Source organism: Rhinolophus sinicus, chromosome 1 (genome assembly GCF_057876585.1).
Source record: "Rhinolophus sinicus isolate RSI-liver-muscle chromosome 1, RSI-T2T, whole genome shotgun sequence".
Classification (NCBI taxonomy): Eukaryota; Metazoa; Chordata; class Mammalia; order Chiroptera; family Rhinolophidae; genus Rhinolophus; species Rhinolophus sinicus.
In genome coordinates, this window is record NC_142501.1 from 75,950,529 (window position 1) to 75,974,306 (window position 23,778).

At 35.2% G+C, this 23,778-nt stretch overlaps 1 protein-coding gene across 2 annotated transcripts in view; it reads left to right on the top strand.

Annotated features, from left to right (window-relative positions):
* The window catches only part of OTOGL (otogelin like), a 142,577-nt gene that overhangs the window by 32,025 nt on the left and 86,774 nt on the right, over positions 1-23,778 (top strand). For both annotated transcript variants that reach the window (XM_019751251.3, XM_074325364.2), the window contains 13 exons: positions 428-534; positions 732-857; positions 2,099-2,207; positions 3,248-3,294; positions 3,727-3,872; positions 5,089-5,212; positions 6,886-7,063; positions 10,065-10,189; positions 12,965-13,174; positions 15,081-15,246; positions 16,058-16,132; positions 18,419-18,471; positions 19,989-20,151. In XM_019751251.3, the coding sequence (XP_019606810.3) occupies positions 428-534; positions 732-857; positions 2,099-2,207; positions 3,248-3,294; positions 3,727-3,872; positions 5,089-5,212; positions 6,886-7,063; positions 10,065-10,189; positions 12,965-13,174; positions 15,081-15,246; positions 16,058-16,132; positions 18,419-18,471; positions 19,989-20,151 (1,629 nt within the window). The remainder of the gene's footprint in view (positions 1-427; positions 535-731; positions 858-2,098; positions 2,208-3,247; positions 3,295-3,726; positions 3,873-5,088; positions 5,213-6,885; positions 7,064-10,064; positions 10,190-12,964; positions 13,175-15,080; positions 15,247-16,057; positions 16,133-18,418; positions 18,472-19,988; positions 20,152-23,778) is intronic.

Sequence of the window (23,778 nt, forward strand, 5' to 3'; positions counted from 1 at the left end):
TGAAATAATTTTCATATTTGGTGCTTTCATTGCAATAGGATTGTATCTGTTGTAATAGGACTTATTAAATTCTAAAAAGTCTGGGATGCTTTGTGTAGGAGCCAAAAAATACATATAAGGATTCTGGAAGAATGTCGTAATTAAAACAGAAATCTTTTTCAGTATAGGCCCTCGAATCAAAAGAAAAATGGTCAAATTATTGAAAGACTTTGCTGCAGACAATTTACCTAGGCTTTTTCAGCTGGGATCACATGTTGATTTGTTTTCTGCATTATTGCACCTAATACATTATACTGTATGTAAGCTGACATCAGTTAATTTTGGAACATTCACCACATTCTCACCATTTCTAGGGATCAGGAACTCAAAAACATAGATTCTGTCAGTACTTTCAGTGTGATTCTGGCTCTGTCTTTCCACTTTCTAGAACTGACGATGACGATACCTACTGTCGAGCAGCCACCGAGTATGCGAGAGCCTGTTCCCATGCTGGCTACCCTATCCAAGGCTGGAGAGATGACTTCCCAGCATGCAGTATGTTTCCTTATTTTCTATGTCCTGTGTACTTTGGTTAATTTTAGGCTTATCCTAGTACTCAGAACTGATGAAGTGAAGGATATGTTATTGATGAAGTAACATTGGTAAACTTGCAAACTTTTTGAAACACTAAACTTTCTTTGAAAAAGAAGTGACTAAAGTTGACTTACAGGTGCTCTGTTTGCCCATTTCAGCTGACAAATGTGATGATAGCTTTGTCCATCGGGATTGTATCAGTTGTTGCCCACCCACCTGCACATTTGACAGACAGTGTCTTGGGAGCAATCTCCAATGTCTTGATGGATGTTACTGTCCAGATGGTAAGTGTTTCATGAAGGAAACCATGTTCACACTCATGGAAATTAGCATCCTGTGATTTGAGAACCACATTGCCACATCCTCTCCCAGGTCATCCATGAGGGCTGTTGTCATTTTCTACCCTTGTAGGATTTGGTTTTTATTTTGGGCTGCTTTTCTGTAAGAAAAAGGCTCATTGCTTTGTAAATTTCTCAGGAAATTTGGAATCTGGAGTTCTGAAATCTTTTATTTCATTGCATATTTAAAAATATTTAATCATTTATGAAAGCAATTTCAGAAAAAAAAGCCTTCACATGTTGGCAACACAAGATTTTAGTCCTGATGTAGCTTTAATATTTGAAATTAGAAGTAATATAGCAAATGATACAGGTGGGATTTAAACTTAGGAATGACTTCTACACCAATAGATCTTTTTAAAGAAGAATACTGAGGATTCACTCAAAACTTTTTATTCTTACAGATTAAAAAAAAAAAAAAAAAAAAAAAAAAAAGAAACCCAGAGAGTTAAGTGACTTTACCACTGTCATGTAGTTAATATGAGTGAGGAGTACTTGGAACCAGATAGGTGACCTCAGTCCACTGCTGTGTCAGTGCTACTCAAAGTAGGATCTTTGGACCAGTGTCAGGCCTGAATTGTTTGTTACCAGTCAATGATGAGATAAGAAGTTTGCACCAGAATATAAGTCAATGCTTCCTCCATTTAGAAAGTCTTACACAGAAAAAAAGTCGGCTGAATGAAGCAGTGTGCTTAGTAACATAGCTGATTTACATTCTGGCTCAACCACCTTTACTCATTAGAGAGAATAACAAACACAGTTCCACTGTATTTGCCCTTTGAGTAGCACTGGCTGGCTATTTATTATATGTGTGATGATAGTGTAAATCTCTCATTGTGAGATGAACAGAGATTAAACCAAGAATATATATTCTCCCTCTCTTCTTCCCTTCTTTCTTCAAAAGCAAGGAAACACTATCTAGTCTCCTTGATTCTATGTGATGAACCTTGAGTTTTTAATAGCAAGTCATGGGATAACAAAAGTTGAAAACCACTGAAATAGACTTTCATAAGGTAGTTGCTGATTGAGGTAGAACCAGGATGTTGGTAACCTCCTTGAAAGTAAAGAAATTTGTATTTCATTATCTAGTGTAAGCAGGTATTCAGTAAAAGTTGCTTGAATTATTATACTCAAAGAATGTGATCTCTTATTTCTTTTGAAGTTTGATACATATTTTTCTTAACTAGGCCTCATAATGGAAAATGGAACTTGCATCCTCTTGGAAAATTGCCCATGTAGTTTTCATGGATTAGCTTATTCAGTTGGTTCAAAAATTGAACAAGAATGCACTGAATGGTATGTGATCAATGCACAGCCAGTTGTTTCTGGGTCCCTGGTTAGTTGACAACTTCACCATGACATGGTTTAAAAGAATACACTTGTTACTGATTTTCTTCCAAAACTTCCAAGACATAATTTGCATTTTATTTAAAATCTGTAGAGTGGTGGAGGGCATCTATATCTTCTTTTATGATGCAATTCTTCTCCCTTCCCTTGGTAATTCCATAAAACCTTTAACCATGTAGAGTCTGTTGTATTTTCTTATTATTTGTAATCACTTATTTGCACATACTTTTGCTCTTAGAACTCAATGGTGCTCTTGACTGTCTCTACTGGATACTTGAAAAAGTGACTCTCCATATTGCCTGCCAATTTTTGGCCATGAACTGAGATGTTTAGAATTTCTTATTAAGTTAGCTAAGACTAGTGTAGGCAAGCATTAATTCCTCTAGGGCAGTCCTAAAAAGAAACAGAGATCTAAATGTCATCAGGCTCTTTCCCCTTTGGTGTCAGTGTATATAACGGGAATGCAATTGGATAACTAAGCCAGTTCTTAGATACTGATTTGAGTTTCTGCCTTTTACAGACTGCTTCTGTCCTCCAGAACTCCTATCTTTTTGATGGTAGAATTTATCTTACATAAGAAGACATCTTTTCTCTCTTTAATGGCTGATGACCCTTGTACCAATTTTCTTAGTTTGTAGTAGATGAGTTAATTGTCTAACTCTTTATGCATAATAGGCAAATACTGTTTTTGTGTGTATGACCTTTTTGAGTTTAAGTAATGAAAGAAGGTAAAAAACAGAAGTTCTCTGTTTGCTTACTACTCCCTTTGTATCAGCTTTAGTGATTTTAAAGTATGACACAATAAATAATTTAAGTGCCGGCCAACCAAGTTTACCAGTTAATTGAATTTGGGCAGAGAGAAATATGTTTTGAGTCAGATTATTTTGAGCCTATAAACATGATATATTTTGATACATTAATCAATACATTGATGCAATCAATGCAGTTTATCTACACCAGTAGATTAATATTTTTATCATTTCATTTAGCGTATGTGTTGGTGGAGTTTGGAACTGCACTGAGCATGACTGTCCAGGTAATTTTTAAAATGTTTTTAAAGAAAATGTCTCAATTTTTTTGAAATTGAGGAAGAAGACAGTACTGATTTTTATGAGGTCATCTCATATATAATAAGAGAGATATAAACATAGATAGTCAGAGGACAAATGGAAAATTGAATCGATGATATTTAGCAGACAAATTTAGTAAAAAATAATAAAATAGTAAAAATATTACAAAACCTAAAACATGTGGAAGAGCTATCATTTAGTAAACTTTAAATTAAATTGAATAACATAATTTAGTAAGTTTGTCAAACTAATAAATTTTAAACATTTTAGTTATTCTTTTTGATACATGATTATTTACCCTATGTTGACATCCTGTCTTTTAAGAATAAAGAATTTCTTCCTCCTCCTTCTCTTTCTTCTCTCTCTCCTCCTCATTTTCACTATGTTTTTGTTGTTAGTTCAATGCTCCGTTGTAGGTGATTCTCATTTTACAACTTTTGATGGTCGACACTATTCTTTTATTGGAATGTGCCAATACATCCTAGTGAAAGGAACTGGAAAAGATAAATTCACACTTACTTTACAGAAAGCTCACTGTGAGCAGGTAAGAATATCTCTAAATGACAGGAGGAATGTTCACTTTTTATTTTTTTTGATTCAAACTTCACCTCTAGGTTAAGAATGGTAGCACAAATGAGTATAGTTATTTTCTTCAAAAATAAGACACCATTGGTTGTTAGATGCATCATTAATTATCCTATATACTACAAAGAAAGATAAACACATCGATAATTAATCTGTTATACTATTGATTATATGATGCATCCTAATTGTAGAGATATTAAAATATGAGAACAAATATGTTTTAGATTAAATATTATATACTTAACTGCATTTTCTTTCTTAAAAAATGTTATTTGGATGTATAGTTTTTTGAAGATTTCATGCATGATTGCACAATGGACTTAAGTTTTGGTTACTTCAAAAATCACTGTTTTAAAGAGATGATTTTTGACAGGATTGTACAGGTTTCATATTGTTCTAAGTAGATAGGATAAATTTCTTAGCATACTGAAATATTTATTTTAGATCTTTTCTTCAAATAAAGGTGTCAATAATTTGTAAATAAAGGCACCCAAATTTCTCATCTCTCTAAATCAGGTAGCCAAAACTTTGCAAAGATCTTTAATTTTATGGTTTTATTTCAGTATGAAATGGTTATTTCCAACAAAATTCTGAACAGCCTTATTTGCCTTTTGTCCAGTTTGACTTTATTTCCTTTGTAATATATCAGAGTCTGAATAAGCTTTCTATGTAGAATCCTAATTCTCTTTGTTCTTTTCTTTATTAATTTTTTTTTTATGTCTCATATATTACTTAAATGAATTTGGAGAACTACTTAAACTATATGCTATGAAAAACATAATTGTTGGTACTTTATTGAAACAACTTTATTTAATGTTCTATGTAAAATATATGTATGCACATGTTATATTTAATGTACTATATAAAGATATATTGTGTTAGTAATGGGGCTACATAAGATGGATTATGTAGTTATTACTTTATTATTTATACATAATTTAAGAAAGGAAAAACTGTATTAAAATTGTAATATTCAATATATATCGATAACAAAAGATGAATACAAGTCATGTGTATACATGTTTTTGGCACCCCCGGTACCAGAAATTCTTATCTATGTACACTCTCTTTCTCCTTACTTCTCTCCTTTCACTGCCTCACCTTTTCCTGTTTTTCTCTTTCTATGTCTCTTTATCTCTCTCATTCCTTTAATTGATGATTTGATTTTTATGCAGAATCTTGGCTTAGTCTGCCTTCAGTCTATAACTCTCATTCTGGAGGATGATTTTAATAAACAAGTGACCCTTAATAGAGGAGGACAAATCCTTACCACTCCTAACCAAGGCTACAATCTGAATGGTAAGAAGCAATGCTAATGGTGTACTTTCCTTACATTAAAACAACAACAAAACAACCTAAATGGACTCTTCTCCCATTGGCTGATTATCCTAACTTTTGAGGGCCTGTATGTTGCCAGTTCCTCACTAGACATAGTGCAGACCACCATGTTTATGGGACTTAATGTTTATCTCAAGTGGCCTAAGTTTGGAAGGGGAGAGACACATGCCAACAGCTTCTTGTTTAAAATATTATAAATTCAAAGATATGCATAAGGCCTTTGGGGATCCAACTGAGTGCAGCTCTCCCCACCTTGGGAGGGTTGTGCAGGTAAGGTCAGGAAGGTTTTCTGAAGGAGGTGCTGCCTCATTGAGCATTTAAAGCTGAAGGTTGTTGGGATAAGAGAGTGAAAGTGTTCCATGCATAGTACGGATGGGTAGAACTCTGCAGTATGTTTAGGGGGGACTATAGCTTGTTTGGCATTGCTAAAGCCTGAAGAGGGTAAATGGACAATGTCCAGAGATGAGAATAGGGAAATAGGTGAGGATGAGACTGGGGAAGGCCTTAGATACAAGGCATTACACATTGTGATTTTCCTGGGACAGACCCTGTTCATGTTTGTGTTCTAGTGTAGTTATTAATAACAGTGTCTTTTGCTTTCAGAAATGTCCCAATTTGTATTAGAAATTACATGATTATGCTACTCATTGTCATGCTAAGGAAGTTGAACTTGATGTAAAATTATCATATTTTACCATTTTTATATACACAGATGATAATCTCATGTGGTTCAACCAAATAATGAGTTTTAATGAGAAGATGGATAAGACTTTTTTTTTTTTTTTTTTTGTAGAACACTATGGAGCAGTGTGGAAGTGGCATTGAGAGATATTAGACAGGAAACATGGAGCATAGTTAGGATGTTATTAAAGTAGTGCTTGCAAGAAATGAGGAGGAACTGATCTAAGGCAGTGACAATAGAGATGGGAAGAAGACAGACTGAAAATTATTTAGAAGAAAATGGTTTGAATTTGGTGATGGATTTTACTGGGGAAGGGCAGGCAAAAGGGGAATGAAGTAATCAAAGAGTGATTCTCCGATTTCTGGGTTTGGTGACCAAATGATGGCAGAAATTGTGATAGGGCTACAGGAGCAACTCTTCTGGTGGCAAAAGTCATCAGTTCAGTCTTGAACACAAGTTGCTTGTCTCCAACGGTGTCTCATAAAATGGTGCTTGTCAAGTGCTGTGCTCCTCTTTTTGCAGACAGCCTCAAGGGAATGGGGAATTTTTGAGGAAAGTGTCACTTCCTTATTGAATCACAACCAGTTTTGGGAAAAATTCACACACACACACACACACACACACACACACACGCACTCACTGAGGAAAAGAGATCAGATTAAAAATGTCTAAGGACTCCCATGAGATGCTTGCCAACAGAAATTAGATTTGGACTTGACAATCTATTAAAAATATCTACTTACCACCTAGAAAGGAGGGACAGAAGAGCAATGGGAGAAAAGAAAGCAGGCACAAAGTGGCAAAAATTGGCCCTGAAGCCCAGGGGCAGGAACTGGAAATCTGCCTCCCCCGTGTCCCAGGCTTAGAAGAAGAGTCCTGGTGTTTCATGCTAGCATTTCAGAACACTGCCTCTGAATCTCAAAGCTGATTTATGTATGTTCTTTGCCTGTAGGAATTGTTGAAATTCAGACTCTGTCATCCTTATTTATTCTTCTAAAAACCACATTTGGTTTGAAGATTCTGTTTGCTATAGATGGGGAAAGAATTTATATTCAGCTCACCAGTGCATGGAAAAGAAGAACACTAGGTCTGTGTGGCACTTTTAACGGGAACATAAGGGATGATTTCCTGTAAGTATGATTTCGGTACAGCTAACATCATTGAAGGACTAGTAATTTAGAGAATATAAATTCTTTCATTAAAAATGTTTAATAATATAGCTTCGTCGTCACTATTCCAAGAGCTTCACATGGATCATCGTATTTAAATTTTGTAGCAACCCTCGTGATTAGTATCTCTGTTTTATAGATAAGAAAATGAACTGAGGCCCCAAAGTGGCAAATAAATAGCACAAAGTCACTTAGTGCAAATACAGTGGAACTGGTCTTTGAATTTAGGGGGCGTGACTCAGAGCCTGTGGGATAACTCACAGAGTAACTACTTGTTATTTTTTCCCCTGCCACCTTCCCCCTTCCCCCTGCCACCTATAAAACAGTATTTTAAAAACTGTTACTATCTTTTGGTATTAATGATAGTAAATTATACTTAAAGAATATTGATATCTTTAGTATGAATGCTACCTCTAAAGTAACAGTTTGGCATCTAAGTTTGTTAGATTTTGTGATAGTTGGTGTTTCATTAGAAGAAAAGCCATAAAGTACATTCGTGCCCTTTGTACTGACAAAGCACTTTCACCTTCATGTAAAAAGACTAGTGTGTAATTTAGTGTGAATGCTTTGAGTACCTGTTATTGTACTAAGCATGGTGGGCCAATTTAAACAGTATGATGTGGTACACAAGGAGCTTGATCGCCGATCTAGAGGGGATGACAACCACTTCTGCATGTTCCTCCTGCTGGGGGTTCTCTCTGCCTCCTTATCTTTTTCATGAACTCTTATTTATATAGTTCAACCCAACTCAGACATTATTTGTTTCAACAAGTGAGTTCATATCATACCAAAGTTAATTTTGACTCTGTTATCTATGTAAATCCATCACTAATCTGTCTGGTTTTCATTTAAAACTGTGATGGCTTTGAGAATAAGGATTGCATCTTTGATGCCTGTATACTTAGGAGTTAGCATAGAACATTATGTGCAGTTGATAGTTGAACTGAACAGAGGACTTTTAATGGCACACCAAAAAGAGAATTAGGAGGGGCAAGGAGAACTGGCATATTTAAAAACTTTAATTTCAAAAGAAAATTTCTTTTATCATCTCTCCTGTGTGACTAATTTGTTTTTAGTTTTTTAGGTTTTTTGTTTGTTTGTTTGCTTGTTTCATTTATTTGTAGGTCACAATATCGATATCTTTATCATAATAGTGAAACAGAAACTATATTAAGTGGCTTGGCTAAGATGTGCAAAAAAGACATTAAGTCTTCTTTCTCTTCCTTGTTTATCACAATGGGTTAGCAGTCAATGCTTAACAGATGGCAGATCTGTCTGCCTCTTCCTAAGGCACCAGTCTCCTCCATGTATAAACATTCAAGCATGATAACAGTGCAGGATAATATTTCAGAGTTGGAGATAACTTTCTAACGTTGTTTGGCTTTCCAGCATAAGCAGTTAAAATTCTTTACTTCACAAAGGTTAATGCGAATCTGCAAACATAGTGGAGTGGAAAGTATTAACTAACTACTTGAAAATTTATTTCGCATGCTTTATTATAATGTTAACTATGTTGAGCCAAATGGTTATTTTATAAAATTAAATACAATAAAAAAAAAGGGTCTATATTTTAACTCCTGATTTTTTTTTTTTTTTTTTTTTTGTATTTATTGTTTTAAGTGAACTAAATGAAATAAGAGAGCCAAGCTCTGAGTTAGTGCCTCTTGGGAACCCTGACTACACCCCTCACTTTGACCTATTTTATTGTCCTTTGTAGGATTGAAGGGGGAAGAAGATGGAAACAATGAGAACTAGTGCAGTAATACAATTTCTTTGAGTTTCAGTGTTCTCCTTTGAACAAAATGAGAGTTTGGATTAGGTGTTTGCTGTAATTCATTACAGTTCTAGAGTGGTTTAATTTTGAGAAATAGGAAAAGGAAGGAAAGGGGAAAGGGTGGGGACAAGGCCTGGGCATTGTGGAATGGCTTGTGCAGTTCCCTTTTTTTCTCCTTTCTCAGCCTTTGTGGTGAGAAATTCCATATTGTTAATGGTGATTGAGCTAAATGGTAACTAAAGTAGTGAATTTATTAGGACACTATAGAGAGCTGAGATAAAGCCTCTTCTATCATTTAGCCATGTAGCAATTAATGGAGTAAGGGCTTGTGTTAGTCAAGTTTGCTTGGTCCGCAGTAGAGCTAGTCTAACCTGATTCTTTAAATAGTTTTGATGGTGTCTGGCACAGAGTCTAGTAGGGATTGTCAGTAAATATTAGCTGAGGAGTTAATAAATCTTGATGGCTGTTGGAGGTGGCATTTTAGTGTTTGGCTGTTAAACATGGTGTGGTTTCTAAGCCTGACTTCAAAAGAGTAGATGTTTTTCTTCCATTTTGGTTTGCTGAGGGAACTGAAGAAGTGAGCAAACTTGGATGAAGGGTGCCTTTTGTCCCATTTCCCCTCAATTTACATTTGGTTTGTTTGTCCAACCTCATGATGAAACTTCAGCATTTCAGGCCTCATAATGGAAATTGAAATATTCAACCAGAATTATAGACTTTATTCTTGAGACATTTGTCTTTACCCTGAAAAGAATCATGTGAGCTACCTACCTCTTCTTTCCATGCACTCTAAACCACACATACATTAATATTTTTGTTGTGTGATGTTTCGTTAAATAGGTACAAATTGGATTTGAATCTTGGCTCTGACACTTACCAGCTGAGTGAACGTTAATATTTATATGAGCTTCTGCTTTGCTTTCTCTCTAAATGGGGATAATGATGTTTTCTTTACAAGGCTAATATGATTATTAAATAAAATCATGTATGTCCACAATTTGACACATTGTAAAATTGTAATAAGAGGAAGCTTATACCATGTATATTTAAAAAAATAGTAGAACACTTCAAGCTCTAAGATGTCTCTGTAAATTAAAAAAAATAGTATTCTCTTTTTTTCGATATCTAAAGACTATGAACAAATGAAAGGAATGGGAGAAACTAAGATGAATATTATCTGCTTTCTAGTTCTCCATCAGGCATGATAGAAGGTACACCACAACTTCATGCAAATGCTTGGAGAGTTTCCTCCACTTGTTTCGCACCTGTTCACATACCTATGATGGACCCCTGTAACATTAATCAACAAAACAGTAAGTCTTTTTCTATGCATGTAAACTTAGGGGAAAGGTCTACATATTACTGAAACCTTCTAAAATTAGCAAGTTTAAGTTCTTATTTTCTTTATTATGATAAAATAGATGCCATTCCTTATGTATTTTTGTTTGATGTAGTGCCTTTACATATGCCTTGTTATGTAATGTAGGTTGTTTTAGAAAAGAACTCCAGGAAATGACAATTTATTTACCACTTTGCATTCATAAATTTACTTATTTTAGGTGTTTAGAAATCCCCAAGTTCTTCCCAGATGTGGGCTAGCATTTTGGAGAGATCAGATTATTTGAATGCTAAAGAAAAATCTCTGGAAAAACTCTAATAATGCTGTTATAGTCTTCGGAGGTCTGACTTCAGTTCCATAGTATCACAGCTCATGTGGATTCTCCTGTTTATTACTATCACATTATAAGTTCCGACTCATAGAATATATTATGGTTTTATAAATAGGAAGCGGTGATCCAAAGAAGCTTTGTGCCATGAAGCGTGTAACAATTTGAGGTGGTCATGCTCCAGAGTTGCAATTTGCAATGACATGGCAACTCACAGGCCAGAAATTCTTGGCTATGGATTTTTTTTTTTTCTAAAGCAGCAGCAAACTGTGTGAAAGGCCATTTCACTGCTTAACAAAAGAAGACATATTATTGTTATCACTATTATTTTGTAAAATTTCTTTGTGAAAAAAGTGTGCATGCTTAAGTAGATTAAAAAATTTTTTTTGATTTGTTTCTTTAATTATTTTGGCTAATTTACTGTTTTTATGTAGTTTATAAGAATGCATTATTAATATTGGTTGAGTACCCATGAGAAGCCAGTACAATTTTGTAGTAGTTGTTTGGGAGGATTCTGTTGATTGTCATATGGTCCTTATTATTAATTTATAGTTTTGGTGTACTGGAAATACATAAGATAATGCTGATTTTAGTGCTTTTTATTTAAGCCAATATCTAAACTTGAAGAAGTTTGTTACCTCTTTGGTCATTTGTTTCTATCTATAATAAGAGGACTAGACTAAACTCTTTTGGTCTCTATGATTCAATACTTTTATCTCACTCCCATTTCAAAACACTTTCCCATATTCTGTCCTTAACTTTCTATTAATAGAGTTACTTCTTCTCCTTGAATTAGTCTCGCTCAGTTTGTTTCTAACTTTCTCAGTTCCCTCCTGATATTGCAGCAACTTTTTAAAAAATTTCTTTAATAACATGTAAGAGTTGGAATAGAGTCCAATTGATGAATTCAGTTTCTTCAGGTCTTTTTTAAAATTACCTCCTTTATTGCATGCCATACATATATGCAGATATATAGATAGATATAGATATATAGATATACACTGTAGACATAGATATATAAAATCACCTTTATCCCTATATCTTATGTCTTCTCTGATATATATTTTAGATACTATCCTTGTTCACCTTTGCCATGAACTACTTTTTTTCTTTTTTTAAAAATTTCAAATAGGTAAATTCAGAAAAATCCCCAAAGAAAGGAAAATAAATAGATAAAAGTCAAAAACGCTGATGTGGATTCCAAAAGATTTGTTTTCACAAGGATCTTGTTGAGTCACCCTTTTGCTTAATGTCAGTAGGAATATTTTTTGATTTACAAATCCTTAGGGCACACAATAAAAACCCTACTGATATATTGCTTCGCTTTGGAGTTCCTGGGGATTAGGAGTACGCATGCCAAGAGTATGTTGTAAAGTCTAAGTCATTTGTTTTCATATCCATATGCAGAACAATGCAAAAATATAACACTCAGATAATTGCCATGTATTTCCTTATCAATAATAAATATATTTAAAATACTCAACAAAATAAATTCGGTATAATTCCTTTGTAGTGAAAACATTCTGATCTCTGGCAGCTCGTCTGATCTCTCAAAGGCAGTGACAACTCCAAGATTGATTAATTTTAGCTGTGAAGAAATCAATGAAACCTAGGTCTACTACATTAAGGAATCACATAGCCTTTTCCAGAAAGGTGGGATCTGGATTGTTTTGTCAAATTTTGTTATTCCCATAAAAAATTGTATCTGATCAGTCATTCTCTAGGGAAAGGTCAACAAATTTCAAGAAGTGATTACACACACCCCACCAAAAGGCTTGGTAATTGTATTTCAATACCTTTAGCGTATGTTCCAATCCCTAATTTCTAGCCATTATTCATTTATTCACACATTTGTGGATTCATTTATCAAACCCTGTGCATTGTGCCTTGTGCAGACCTTATGTACAATGACTCTGTGGCATCTGCTACATTACCATTCACCTCAGAGACTCCATAGGAATGAATAATTCCCAACTACCCTGCATAATTGTGTATTCCAGGGAGTTGCCATAGCCTCAATCTGGCACCATTTTTATTGTGTGTGGATGTCTGGAGATAAGGATCCCACTACTTACCAATCCTTTATAGTAGAATTGGGGTGATTTCCTGAAATATTCCTCAGGCAATGGGGTGATTGAGCTTTTTCCAGCAACCCTTCTGTTACTTATGCGATTCAGATAAAACACAATATATTTTTTTTTGCTAAAATGTTATTGAGTGTAGATTAAGTACCATTACTAATATTACCAAAAGTAAAAACAAACAAATAAAAACAATGTAAGCCCAAAATATTGTCTCTTATTAAAAGCAATGCAGCATATTTCTAGGAATGCAAGATGCACGGATAGTTCTGGAACTTGATATTTAGGATTAAGATCTGGACTAGTAAATGAGGTGCTAATGGGGTTCTTTGTCTGTTAGTTGGATATGCAGCACATTGTGATGTCATCCATCAGGAGCTCTTTGCTCCCTGCCACTTCTACATTAGCCCTGGGTTGTACTATCAGCTATGCCGCCATGATGCATGCAAGTGTGGGAACCCCTGCCTGTGCAACGCTCTTGCCCACTATGCCTACCTCTGCAGCCAGCGTGGTGTTACCATTGATTTCAGAGCTCATGTCTCATTCTGTGGTGAGTATGATGGTGAGAGCACAGCTACAGACAATCAGAGAACACTTTAGAGATTTTTGCATTTGCAATTACCGATTTCATTTAAAAAAAATGGAAGGTCAATATTGCTTACATTATTTGAAATATAATGAACAAACGTGAAAAACACATGAAGTACTTTGTTTCTTAAAATCGGGGATATGTTGGATAGATCAATGGCTTTCGACTTTTGTTATAAGGAAACTTAGAGTGTAACTGTACGGTTTGAAATATGTAACAGAAGTAATTTGAAAACTTGAAAAAATTCTAGAAATGTCATATCTAAATATCAGAAAGTAGGGAAAAGCATTATGTGTTATAGTGGCACCGCTGATTTGTAGTTAAATAGGCAAGTTATGCAATAGACAAGTATTATCTCAAGGTCTTGGGGCTTAGTCCTCCTGGTTATGGTGTCTGCTGTTCTCATTCATGGTAGATTGTTTTCTTTCCTTATGTGTTCCAGAATTTTATTATGAGCTAATGTGTATTAGGGATTTCTCCCATCCTCCATTAGAATCCTTAATGACCTGGGCTTGAAGAGCATCACTCTCTCTACCTCTCTAACCCCCAGTGGTTTCGCAAAGCTTTTTCCTCTCGCTTCAGAGGGTTCATTGGCCAATTTTGATGTTATTTTCCCAGCTTGGGGTTTCTAAGACAATGATCATGTAAATTTAAAAGTAATGTAAATCCATATAACAAACCTGTGCAGGTTGTAAATCTAGGATTTTGGTTTTTCAGAGGATACTTTATTTTATCACAGAACCCACCGAGTTAGAGAGGCTTTCCTTGCATCTTTCTGTAGTATGGGCAGATTTCTTCTAGTCCAGGAGTTGGCAAACTACATCCTTAGGTGTCCTGTGTTTTTGTAAATAAAGTTTATTGCCCATTTGTTTACACATTGTCGATGGCTTCTTTTGAGCTACAGGGGCAGAGTTGAGTGGTTGTGATAGGTCCCATATGTCCTTCACAGCTGAAACTATTTACCAGAAAGTTTGCTAACCTTTGCTATAGTCCATCTTTGCAACTGAGGATGGAGCGTTTTTGAGGGTCCAAGTAAAGGGTCTCCCAATTCCTTGCCTTATAAAGGACCAAGTTTCATTTTTCATTCATTTCATTCATTTTTCATTAGATTTAGTAAGTTAAATCTAAAGTCCAACCGATTGATCCTCCTCTCCTCTATTCAAATTTCTGGATTTTACTTCCCTATTCACTTCTGGCATCTAGAGATGTTACTCACCTCCTCCCTCCCCCCCTAATTTTTTTCTCTCAAGATCAATTATACATGTCACATAATTTTAGTTGTATATTTTTTCCCCAGTATTTTCTGGGAGTTTGTACAAGTGTGTTTTTAGATTGTTTTATTTTGCCTACTTTAATCAGTTAAGTTTGGTCTAAACAAAAATTGGAAAGGTTTAGAAAAAAGTATAAATATGATTAAGAAGGAAAAAATAAGAGCTATGAATATGGATCAATAAAGTCAAATTTTGTCTTACTTGTAGAAGACTAAAAATTTACTTAGGTTTAAATAACGCCCTAAAGAAGATAATGTCAGCATAGTGGTAAATAGATTTAAAATGTGAGGGCAGGAAGTTTATGTACACATATAAAATACTTTAAATATTTTTTAAAACTATGGTACAGGCTATTAAAGAATGTTATGGAATGTCACTCTTAGAACTATTTCAAAATTGAAATTTTATTTCTCTGTTGTATTGCTATTGAAGCAAAGATGGTTTAATTAGTTAACTTCCGTTCCAGATTCTGTAAGGTTCTAGGTTTGTTGATGTATGATATCTTTTTCTTTCTCATGATTTATATCTGTCTTAGACCTCTCACCCAGCATAAAATGCTTCTCTACTCTGTGGCAATCTCTCTCCTTTGTCCTCAGGGGTGGTGTGCCAGAAAGGCATGTTGTACCATCACTGCTCCTCCTTTTGTCGCCGCTCCTGCATTTCTCTCTCATCCCCGGAACAGTGTACCGATGATTGTGCAGAAGGCTGCAACTGTCCTGAAGGCAAATACTATGAAGACACGCTTAGTTTTTGTGTGCCCATGTAAGTCACAAGAATAAATGGGTTGCCAGCATCTGCTTTTTATCTCTTTTGGCTCTTACAGGTTAGCTGCGCTTTCATGTGTCTTTCTTTTCTTTCTTTCTCACTCTAACTGACGTAGCACAATTTATTGGAAAAAATAATTTTTCCCACTATTGCAGTCACTCTTATCCATCAAATAGGTGTGCGTATCTGCAAAGATCTGCTTGTGAGTCATGTCTTTAATATTTCTTATTTATTTATTTACTTATTTATTTATTTTTAACCCTGTATATGTTACAAATACAGAAAGAGTTAAGGAATCTGATGGTTAATCCTGGAGAATATTTATACTTGTGTTTACCATATCAAAATTAATAACAAGATTTATGTTTCACCATCATCTGGCAAATTTGAGGAGCAGCATTGCAATGTTGGTCAGCACTCAGAAATTTCTTGAATATCACATGAGATAAGAGACTTTTGGCTTATCCATAGGGTTAAATGATATATTAGTTACTTTCTCTGAGGTACATTCAGGGACTTTTTTTGTGACTAAAGCAACACAATCTGTATTGTCACTAAAACAATGCAGATTTTCTATCTTAGAAAACAAAATTTAAAGCTAGGTAAGACTTCACATTTAAATGGTGTCTGTCATTTGTATAACAGAATTCATTGTAGTCTCAAAGAATAATGCATCTTTAGAGTGTGCCTTAAAATTACCAACACAGAGCATAAGGTCTCCTTGAATTTTAGTGTTTTTTTTTTTTTTTTTTTTTTTTTTTTAATATATATCCTATTTCATTAATTTAAGTTTTTTTTTTCCTTATAGATTTCATTGCCGGTGTCATTACAGGGGCAGTGTTTATCAACCAGGAGAGCTCATCCCAACACCCTCAGGCTTATGGTAGATTTCAATGATGATGATTGTACTTGACAAATAACATGTACTAATATAATTTCTTAACCGAATCCATAAATTAAAGTATGATTATTGTAATTTAAAAAATACAGGTACCGTTTAAAACCATATATATTACATTTCAACATGGAATGCCTGTCTTGTATTCATAACTGCAGAAAAGAGTTATGCATTGAAGTTTCATGCAGTGAAATGGAAGCCCTTTGATCAGTTCGATTCTTAGAAGTTAAGAGTGAGATGGATGTTCAAATAATGCAAGTTACTGATGGGTTTTAGTTTTGTGGTTCATTCACTGGCTTAACAAGGAGCAATTCCAAAATGGATTTAACTATGTCACATGCTGGAGTCAGGGTACTGCCTCCCTAGAACATCATTAATCCTAGTGAGATGACACTTGTTCCTAGGAGAACACTCATTCAGATTGTAACCTGTCTGTTAAAGATACAGACATGTCCACGCAGCAGTCCACACTGATCTACATCCAACTCCTAACATCCCTCTTCTATTAGGTTGGTGCAAAAGTAATTGTGGTTTTTGCAATTAGTTTTAACCTCTTGAACCGCAATTACTTTTGCCCCAACCTAATCGTTGTACCATGGGTGCCCACAGATCATTGTAGACTATAGTTAATAGTAGAAAATAATGATCACAAAATGATCTCACCATTACTAAGTACCTTCTGTAGTCCTAGCAGCATTCTAAGTGTTTTATGCCTATTATTAATACACTTACATGTCACTGTAACCCTAAAAGATAAGTACTGGGGCTTTATTCCCAGTTTACAGGTGAAAAAAATGGTGCTGAGGCAGTTAAGCAACTTGATAATGAAGCCGAGATTCAATCTCAGGCAACGTGGCTCTGCAGTGATTGTTCTCTTGCCTACTTTGCGCTGCAGCTTGTTTCATATTCACAGCAGTATATCGTCTATGCTCAATGTACCTTACTGTTACCTCCATCTCCCTCCCTTCCACTCCTCAATCATGATACAAAAGCAACCAGCTCTTGGATCTTTCTCTTAGGTTGTACTACCGGCCACAGTTTCCTAAGCCAGAAATGAGAGTCATTTTTGACTCCTTCCTCCTGCTTAATAACCCGAGCCAATAAACTCCCAGTGACTCTGGAGTTTACTTTCTGCATGTAGTTGTAATCCCCCTCCTTTCCATCACCACTACTTAACAATGTCTCTTTACCTTCTCTTCCCTGGACCTTTCTACCTGGTTTTTTTTTGCCTCTAGTCTTGTCCCATTCCATTTTGCCAGGTGTTATGTAGCTCTCTTGAATTTAACATAATTGAATTTATTTAACTAAATTGGCAAAAAATTAAGGAATTATTCCTCCTCAGTGAAAAAGAAGATATATCATTAGTGTAGAGACCTCATTTGCCAGTCCTCTCAAAAAGCCTGTTGCAAAATGGGTATGATATGGAAGTGCAGGCTATGTGTCTCAGCTCCTCACTGCAATTCTCAGTGGGAGCAAATCACACCTCTGAGTGTTGTGCTAGTGTTAGACAATACATAAGCATATTTTTCATGTGACATGGCATATGTATCTATCAGTCAGTTTCTTCATGTGGGCTCAAATACAGAACAATCATCAGGTCCAAAGCTGGAGAAAGAAAAACTCTTTATGTTGGCGTTGTTGAGAATTGGTGTGTTGTTCCCTATCATATCTTTTTATGGGACCTTCAAGATTAATTTTGCCCGTATTTGCTTTTTGTCTTATGCCATGATTTTAGAACGTAGGTTGCAAGGAAGATGTGACTCCATTCTGTCTTCAATGCTGCTGCCAAAATGATTTCTCTAGAATTCAAACCAACCATATCACTTCTCTGACTAAGCTCAGTGGCTTACTTACCTCAGGGATAAAGTCTTAGCGTCTCAGTAGGAGCTGGTCTTTCCCTCTTTGCCATCTGCGTCTCCCATCACTTCCTGTATTGCACTTTATTGCATTAAACAGTGCCCTACCCCTGCATGGCTTTGTACTACGTTCCCACCAAATGTTATAGCCTTTGTACTTGGGTGAAAACTCTGAATTTTGGTCTTTGTATTCCCCCTGTCACAGTGTCCCACACATACGTTCGATAGAAATGTGTTGAACTGAAATAGCTCTCTCCTGATTAGACCTAAGCCAGTAACTTACGTGTAAAAAATTCTGTGGGGAAAAAATAACATTTGTATATGTACTCAATCAATTCTTACACATTATATTGTTTTTGATATACAGAAAAATATTGAAGTTTGGATTCATAAATTATTTGTTTACTTTTACTAGCCAATGTTCAAATGGAACTGTGAAATGTGATGAACCAGCAACGCCCTCTACTGGTAAGATGTAGATAGATATTTTCCTTAAGGAGAAGGCAGCTCTATTTCCCCCACTTTTCTCAACATGATGCTCCGTGCTTCCTAACTTTTTTTTCACATTGGAAATTATAACATTTGTAAGACAGTCTGCTTAGGGGCATATATGGCCGCTTAGGGACAGAGTTCATCAAACCAGGGTGCTGCCTAGATGCTGTCTACCCCAGGTGCCCCAAGGGCTTCAGGGATGTGTATCCAGGTACCAGTTGACTCACTTGTGCAACAGCAGTTGAGAAACTACTGTAGACCAGCACTTCTCAGATTTCAATGTGCACACAATCACCTCGAGATCTTAAAAATGCTGATTCTGATTCAGCTGCTCAGGAGTGATGCCTAAGACTCTACATTTCTATTGATGGCCAAGGTGATGCCAGTGCCAGCCATTCCTAGGCTGCAGTATGAGTAGCAGGACTCTAGGACTAGCAGCCATCACTTTAAAAATGGCACGTAAAATTACATCTACTGCCATTTCTCTTTAGAATGTCATTTTACACTTTCATATAATTCCTAGAGAGCCTATATAATGGGGAATGCTATGTTATTTTCACCATACCAAAAGCCTCAAATGTTTAGTCACTGTGGAGAAATTCTAGGCAAAGAATAAACAACTCTGTTTCCATTGATTTTAATGGGCAGGAGGAGTGTAATCTGATGAAAACTAATTGCGAGCTGTTGCTTTGTTATTCATTTGCACGGCCATGTATATATTATTATAAATTAGCTTTGAATTGTATGCTCTGGATTTACTTTATGAAGATTCAGGCTATCTAGGGCTTCTCACAGGGTATGTTCATGGACCACACACATATTCAGTAGCTATTGGGCCATCCCTGCCTTCTGCCATTTGCTTCAGGGTGACTCAGAGTTAAAGAAGGGGAAATCCAGGTGGCCAGATTTTTCACTGAGGAATACACAATATTTGATCCATTTGGTCACAAATAAGGAAACTTATTTAATCCCTCTGAGCCCAAAAGCTTTCTGGAGGCATATGTAGTTCCTAACCTACCTATCATTATGTCCACTTCTGTACATCACAGTATAGTGAGGACTGATGTCCAATAAGGACTCAGGAGAAGCAAGATCTAAAAGTATCATGTGCTCATTATACACACATGGATTTGTAAAGTTTAAACATACTAAGTGTCATTCTTCAAAAGTTGATGACATATGTTTGCCTTAATCAAAATATTCTGTTCGTTGACCTCAGAAAATTACATACTAGTTGTTCCATTATCTCTTTATGTAATGGGTTTCAAACTCAAAATAGGTTTTGGAAATTTAGGTGACTAAAGGGAAGCTAGCTAGAGAATGTTTGTAAATAGATTAACCAAACATCATAGAGTAAAAGAATCACCTAATAATAATTGGTAAAATATTCTACAGTGACTTGTGTTTTGATGACAAATATAGTTCAATATGATTATCTGTCTATGGATCAAATACAAAGTTAATGGTACTTTGTCTGTGCCTTGTCCCTGAAGTTCATGCCTGCCCCGAGGGAAAAGTATATTTCGACTGCAGGTTTCCTGACGCTGAATTACCAGCTGGTGGTGTAAATTGTGAGATTACATGTGCAAACCTGGCCATGAACTTCACTTGTGCCCCATCCTCACCCTGCATAAGTGGCTGTGTTTGTGCTCCAGGGTAAGCCTATTTTTCTTGGTAATACATAACATTCAGGATTTAATAGAAAACACAAGCGCACTTAAAAACACTATTTACAGAAATAGCTAAAATGGTTTTTCTGACTGGTGGCTAACCACCAGTCAACCAGATAACCACTTCTAGTTGGTAACTAGAAGACCATTTAATAATTGTTCTATGTTCATGTAACATATCACCTATGTTATCTGTGAGATATTACATACCACATATAATGTGTGATTAAATAGTCACACATATGTATGTGATGTTATTAAAGTATACTGTGTGTACAATATTATTAAGGTACAACAGTATTAAAGTATTAAAATAGTATTAATTAATTAATATAATATTAAAGTAATATAGTGAATTGATGAGAAACTCATTTCAGGATGGACTTGGCATTCACTCCCTGATTCAACTGCAATTTTGCAAAAGTGATAGTGGGCCACTCTTCATTGACAACACTTTAAGTGCATGTCTTTTGTATATTCTGTTGTGCTGTTACTACTGATGTTCAGTTATAATGGTGATGCCAACTGCTTTATCTAATGGATGTTACAGAGAATGGTGTGTGGAAGCTACGGAGGGCAGTGGGTAACAGTGGAAGCTCTGGCTCAGACATACCAGAGTTCAAATCCCAGCTCTGCTCTTAGCTGAGCGATTTTTCTGCAACTTCCTTGAAAGCCTCAATTAGGCGTTATGAAGTGTGTGTGTGTGTGTGTGTGTGTGTGTGTGTGTGTGTGTGTACTTAGTAAGTAGGGGTTACTATTTTATAGCAGCATAATCTACTCTTGTCTTTGTAAATTCCCTTTAGCAGTAGGAATGCCTAGTACACGTGCAGACAAATACAGAATCCGGTGCTATCAGCTTCTTGCTGGCACACATATAATCTGGCCACATTAGCCCTCCCTCTCCTGGTAATAAATAGAGGCAATGCTCAGAGGGAGGGCCACCTAAGGCAAATAGGTCACCCATTCTTCTTTGATGAACACATTCACACAAAGGGATTCCTGGGCTCAGTTCATAGAAGCCATGAGTGAAGAAGAGAGAGGTTTTGTGGTTTGTTTCCCTGGAGAGTTGCATTTGTCTGAATGGTCCCCATCTAGAATAGGTCTAAGAGCCAAGTAAGTTGGGATTGTACCAATCTCTTTAGAGAGAAAGGACACAGGAGGAAGTTGAAAGAACAGCCTGCATGGGAAAATAAAGGCAGGTAGAAATCAGGCTAGAGCAGATGAGCAAGGAAGACATTTTAGTAAAAAGGACCAGGGAAAAATAACCTTTGTTATGATAAAATAATTGAAATTCAGAACATTGCTTGATTTATTTGATTTGATTACAACTCTTACGGAAGCATTACTGATTAGATACAGCTACATCCTAATTTTGTTTCATATGCTTTTGGTTGATGCTATTATTTTTAAAAAAATCTATTTATTGTCACCTCTCGCTTTCAGTTCAACAATGATTTATTTATTTACTGGTTAAATCTCATTACAGAAATGTAAAGAAATTTTCTCCCACCTTCTATTACTGTATTAAATAAACATAGTTGGAATTGACTAAGAGGCCTCTGACTGATTTGGAAATAATTCTATTATACAGAACTTTCTATTATAAAGTTGTTTATAGTAATATGATTTGGATCGTCTTCCATGTGACCTTGGCTGGCTTATTTTAGGATAATACGTCTAATATAACTTGTTTCCAAGAAGCTCCATATAATACCTGCAGTTCTCAGAGGAAACTACAGAAGGACTACATACCTTAGTTTAGAAATCACTGTGGATTCAAGAAATGGAGAGTAATATAGTAGAAAGAGTTATATAGAGTTGGGTTCAAATACTTGTCCTCCTTCTTATTAACTGAAGTAAGTCTGGGCAAGTTACTCAACCACTTCAAGTCTCAACTTCCTCTTTTTAAAATGGGTGTCATATTATCTATTTCATGGATGCAGCACACCAGTCATATGGTAGGTGCTCAGTAAATTTTTTATTATTACTTACCCCACTGTCCAAGCCTGCTTAATGGAGCTAACTTACAAATGATTTATAGCTTCCTTTTTCCTTCTTCCAGTTCTGAGTAGTTATGAAAAACTCATCAGTCATTAGCATAACTACTTAAAGCCACTACTTTGGCTGGATATATAGGGATTGCGGTTCATTTAGGTGAGGCATCCCTCCGCTAAACAACTGGACAGCCAATTTTTTTTGAAGCACATAATGTTAGGGATAGAATGTTAAGCTACAGGGATGGTGGGTACAAAAATCCATGTATTATAGGATAACGAAAGAATCTACTTTATGGGATCGTCACTAAAATTAGATGAATTAGTGATGCATTGAAAGTGGTTAGTATAGTGGCCATAATAAACACTGGAAAATATTAGTTTTTGTCCTTGCTTTTATGATCTCTGTTAAGACATTTAATAAAGTACTTGCCATTCGTTTTGATGAATCCTCCAATAAACATTTGTACAAATTGCTATGTACAGGGAGTATGGGACATAAAATATTGCATTGAAAAGATTGCGCTAAATTGAATTTTAAATGATGAGAAGAAGTCTTGTGGGCAGAGCGAGGGAGAAGAAAGGTTTCCCAGACAATGGAGAGATGCAATATCCAGGGAAAGTAGCTCAAAGTTTGGAGCAGGTTGAGGTGAGAAATCATGGACTGTAGGGTATTTTTGTCTGAAAGAAAGACACCTGAAAGAGGTAGTGCATCATTTATATACATAGGTTCATTTATTTACCTTGACTCAATAACTGTGTGTTTGCTATGTACTAGATATTGGGACATAGCCATTAACAACACATTCATGATCTTCCTGAGTGAAGCTTAAAGTCAAGTGACAATGTATACATTGAATGAGGAATTTCATTCAGTACTGTGTTAAATGAGTGTTGAGAGGAAAGCAGAGCACTAATAGAGTATATTATTTCTATTTGAGAGAAGAGGCAAGAATTCAGGATTCCTTACCTCTACATTAATTTTTATAGCATTGAATTATGATATTTTGAAACAAATTCAGAAAAAAACATTTATATATTTTATCTATTTTTAGTAGCTATTTTCTTTTTACTATTATTTTATCTGTCATGTATTTTAAATTATTTTATTATTATGTTAAAATTATTATATTTGTTATTATTATTTTACTATTTGTGAAAATAATTTTTGAAAAAAAGATTTTAATAATATTGAAAAAATATGTATATATTTATATTATATTGAAATATATATCATGCATTTATTTAATCTTCATATTAAAATATTTTGATAACAAAATTAATTCTTCCTTGAGATTATGAGTAATTATTTTGTTTTAACTTTTATATTTATAGATATATTCAGATATTTTTTCATGAGGTAATCTTTCAGGAAGGCAATAACGAAAGAAAACAACATTCAAAACTTGATATGTTAATAATAATGTGAAAACTTGATATAATGATTTTTTTATATCGTGATTTTAACTTTAAGCTCTTATAAAAGAAGCTTTTGATTCCTCTTTCTGTCTCCTACAGAAAATGTTATCCATCTCATAATTCACTATTTTATAAAAAATTGTTATACCCACAGTCTCTTCTCTTTTAAGTAGTAAATACTGAAGAAAGGGGCCTTTACT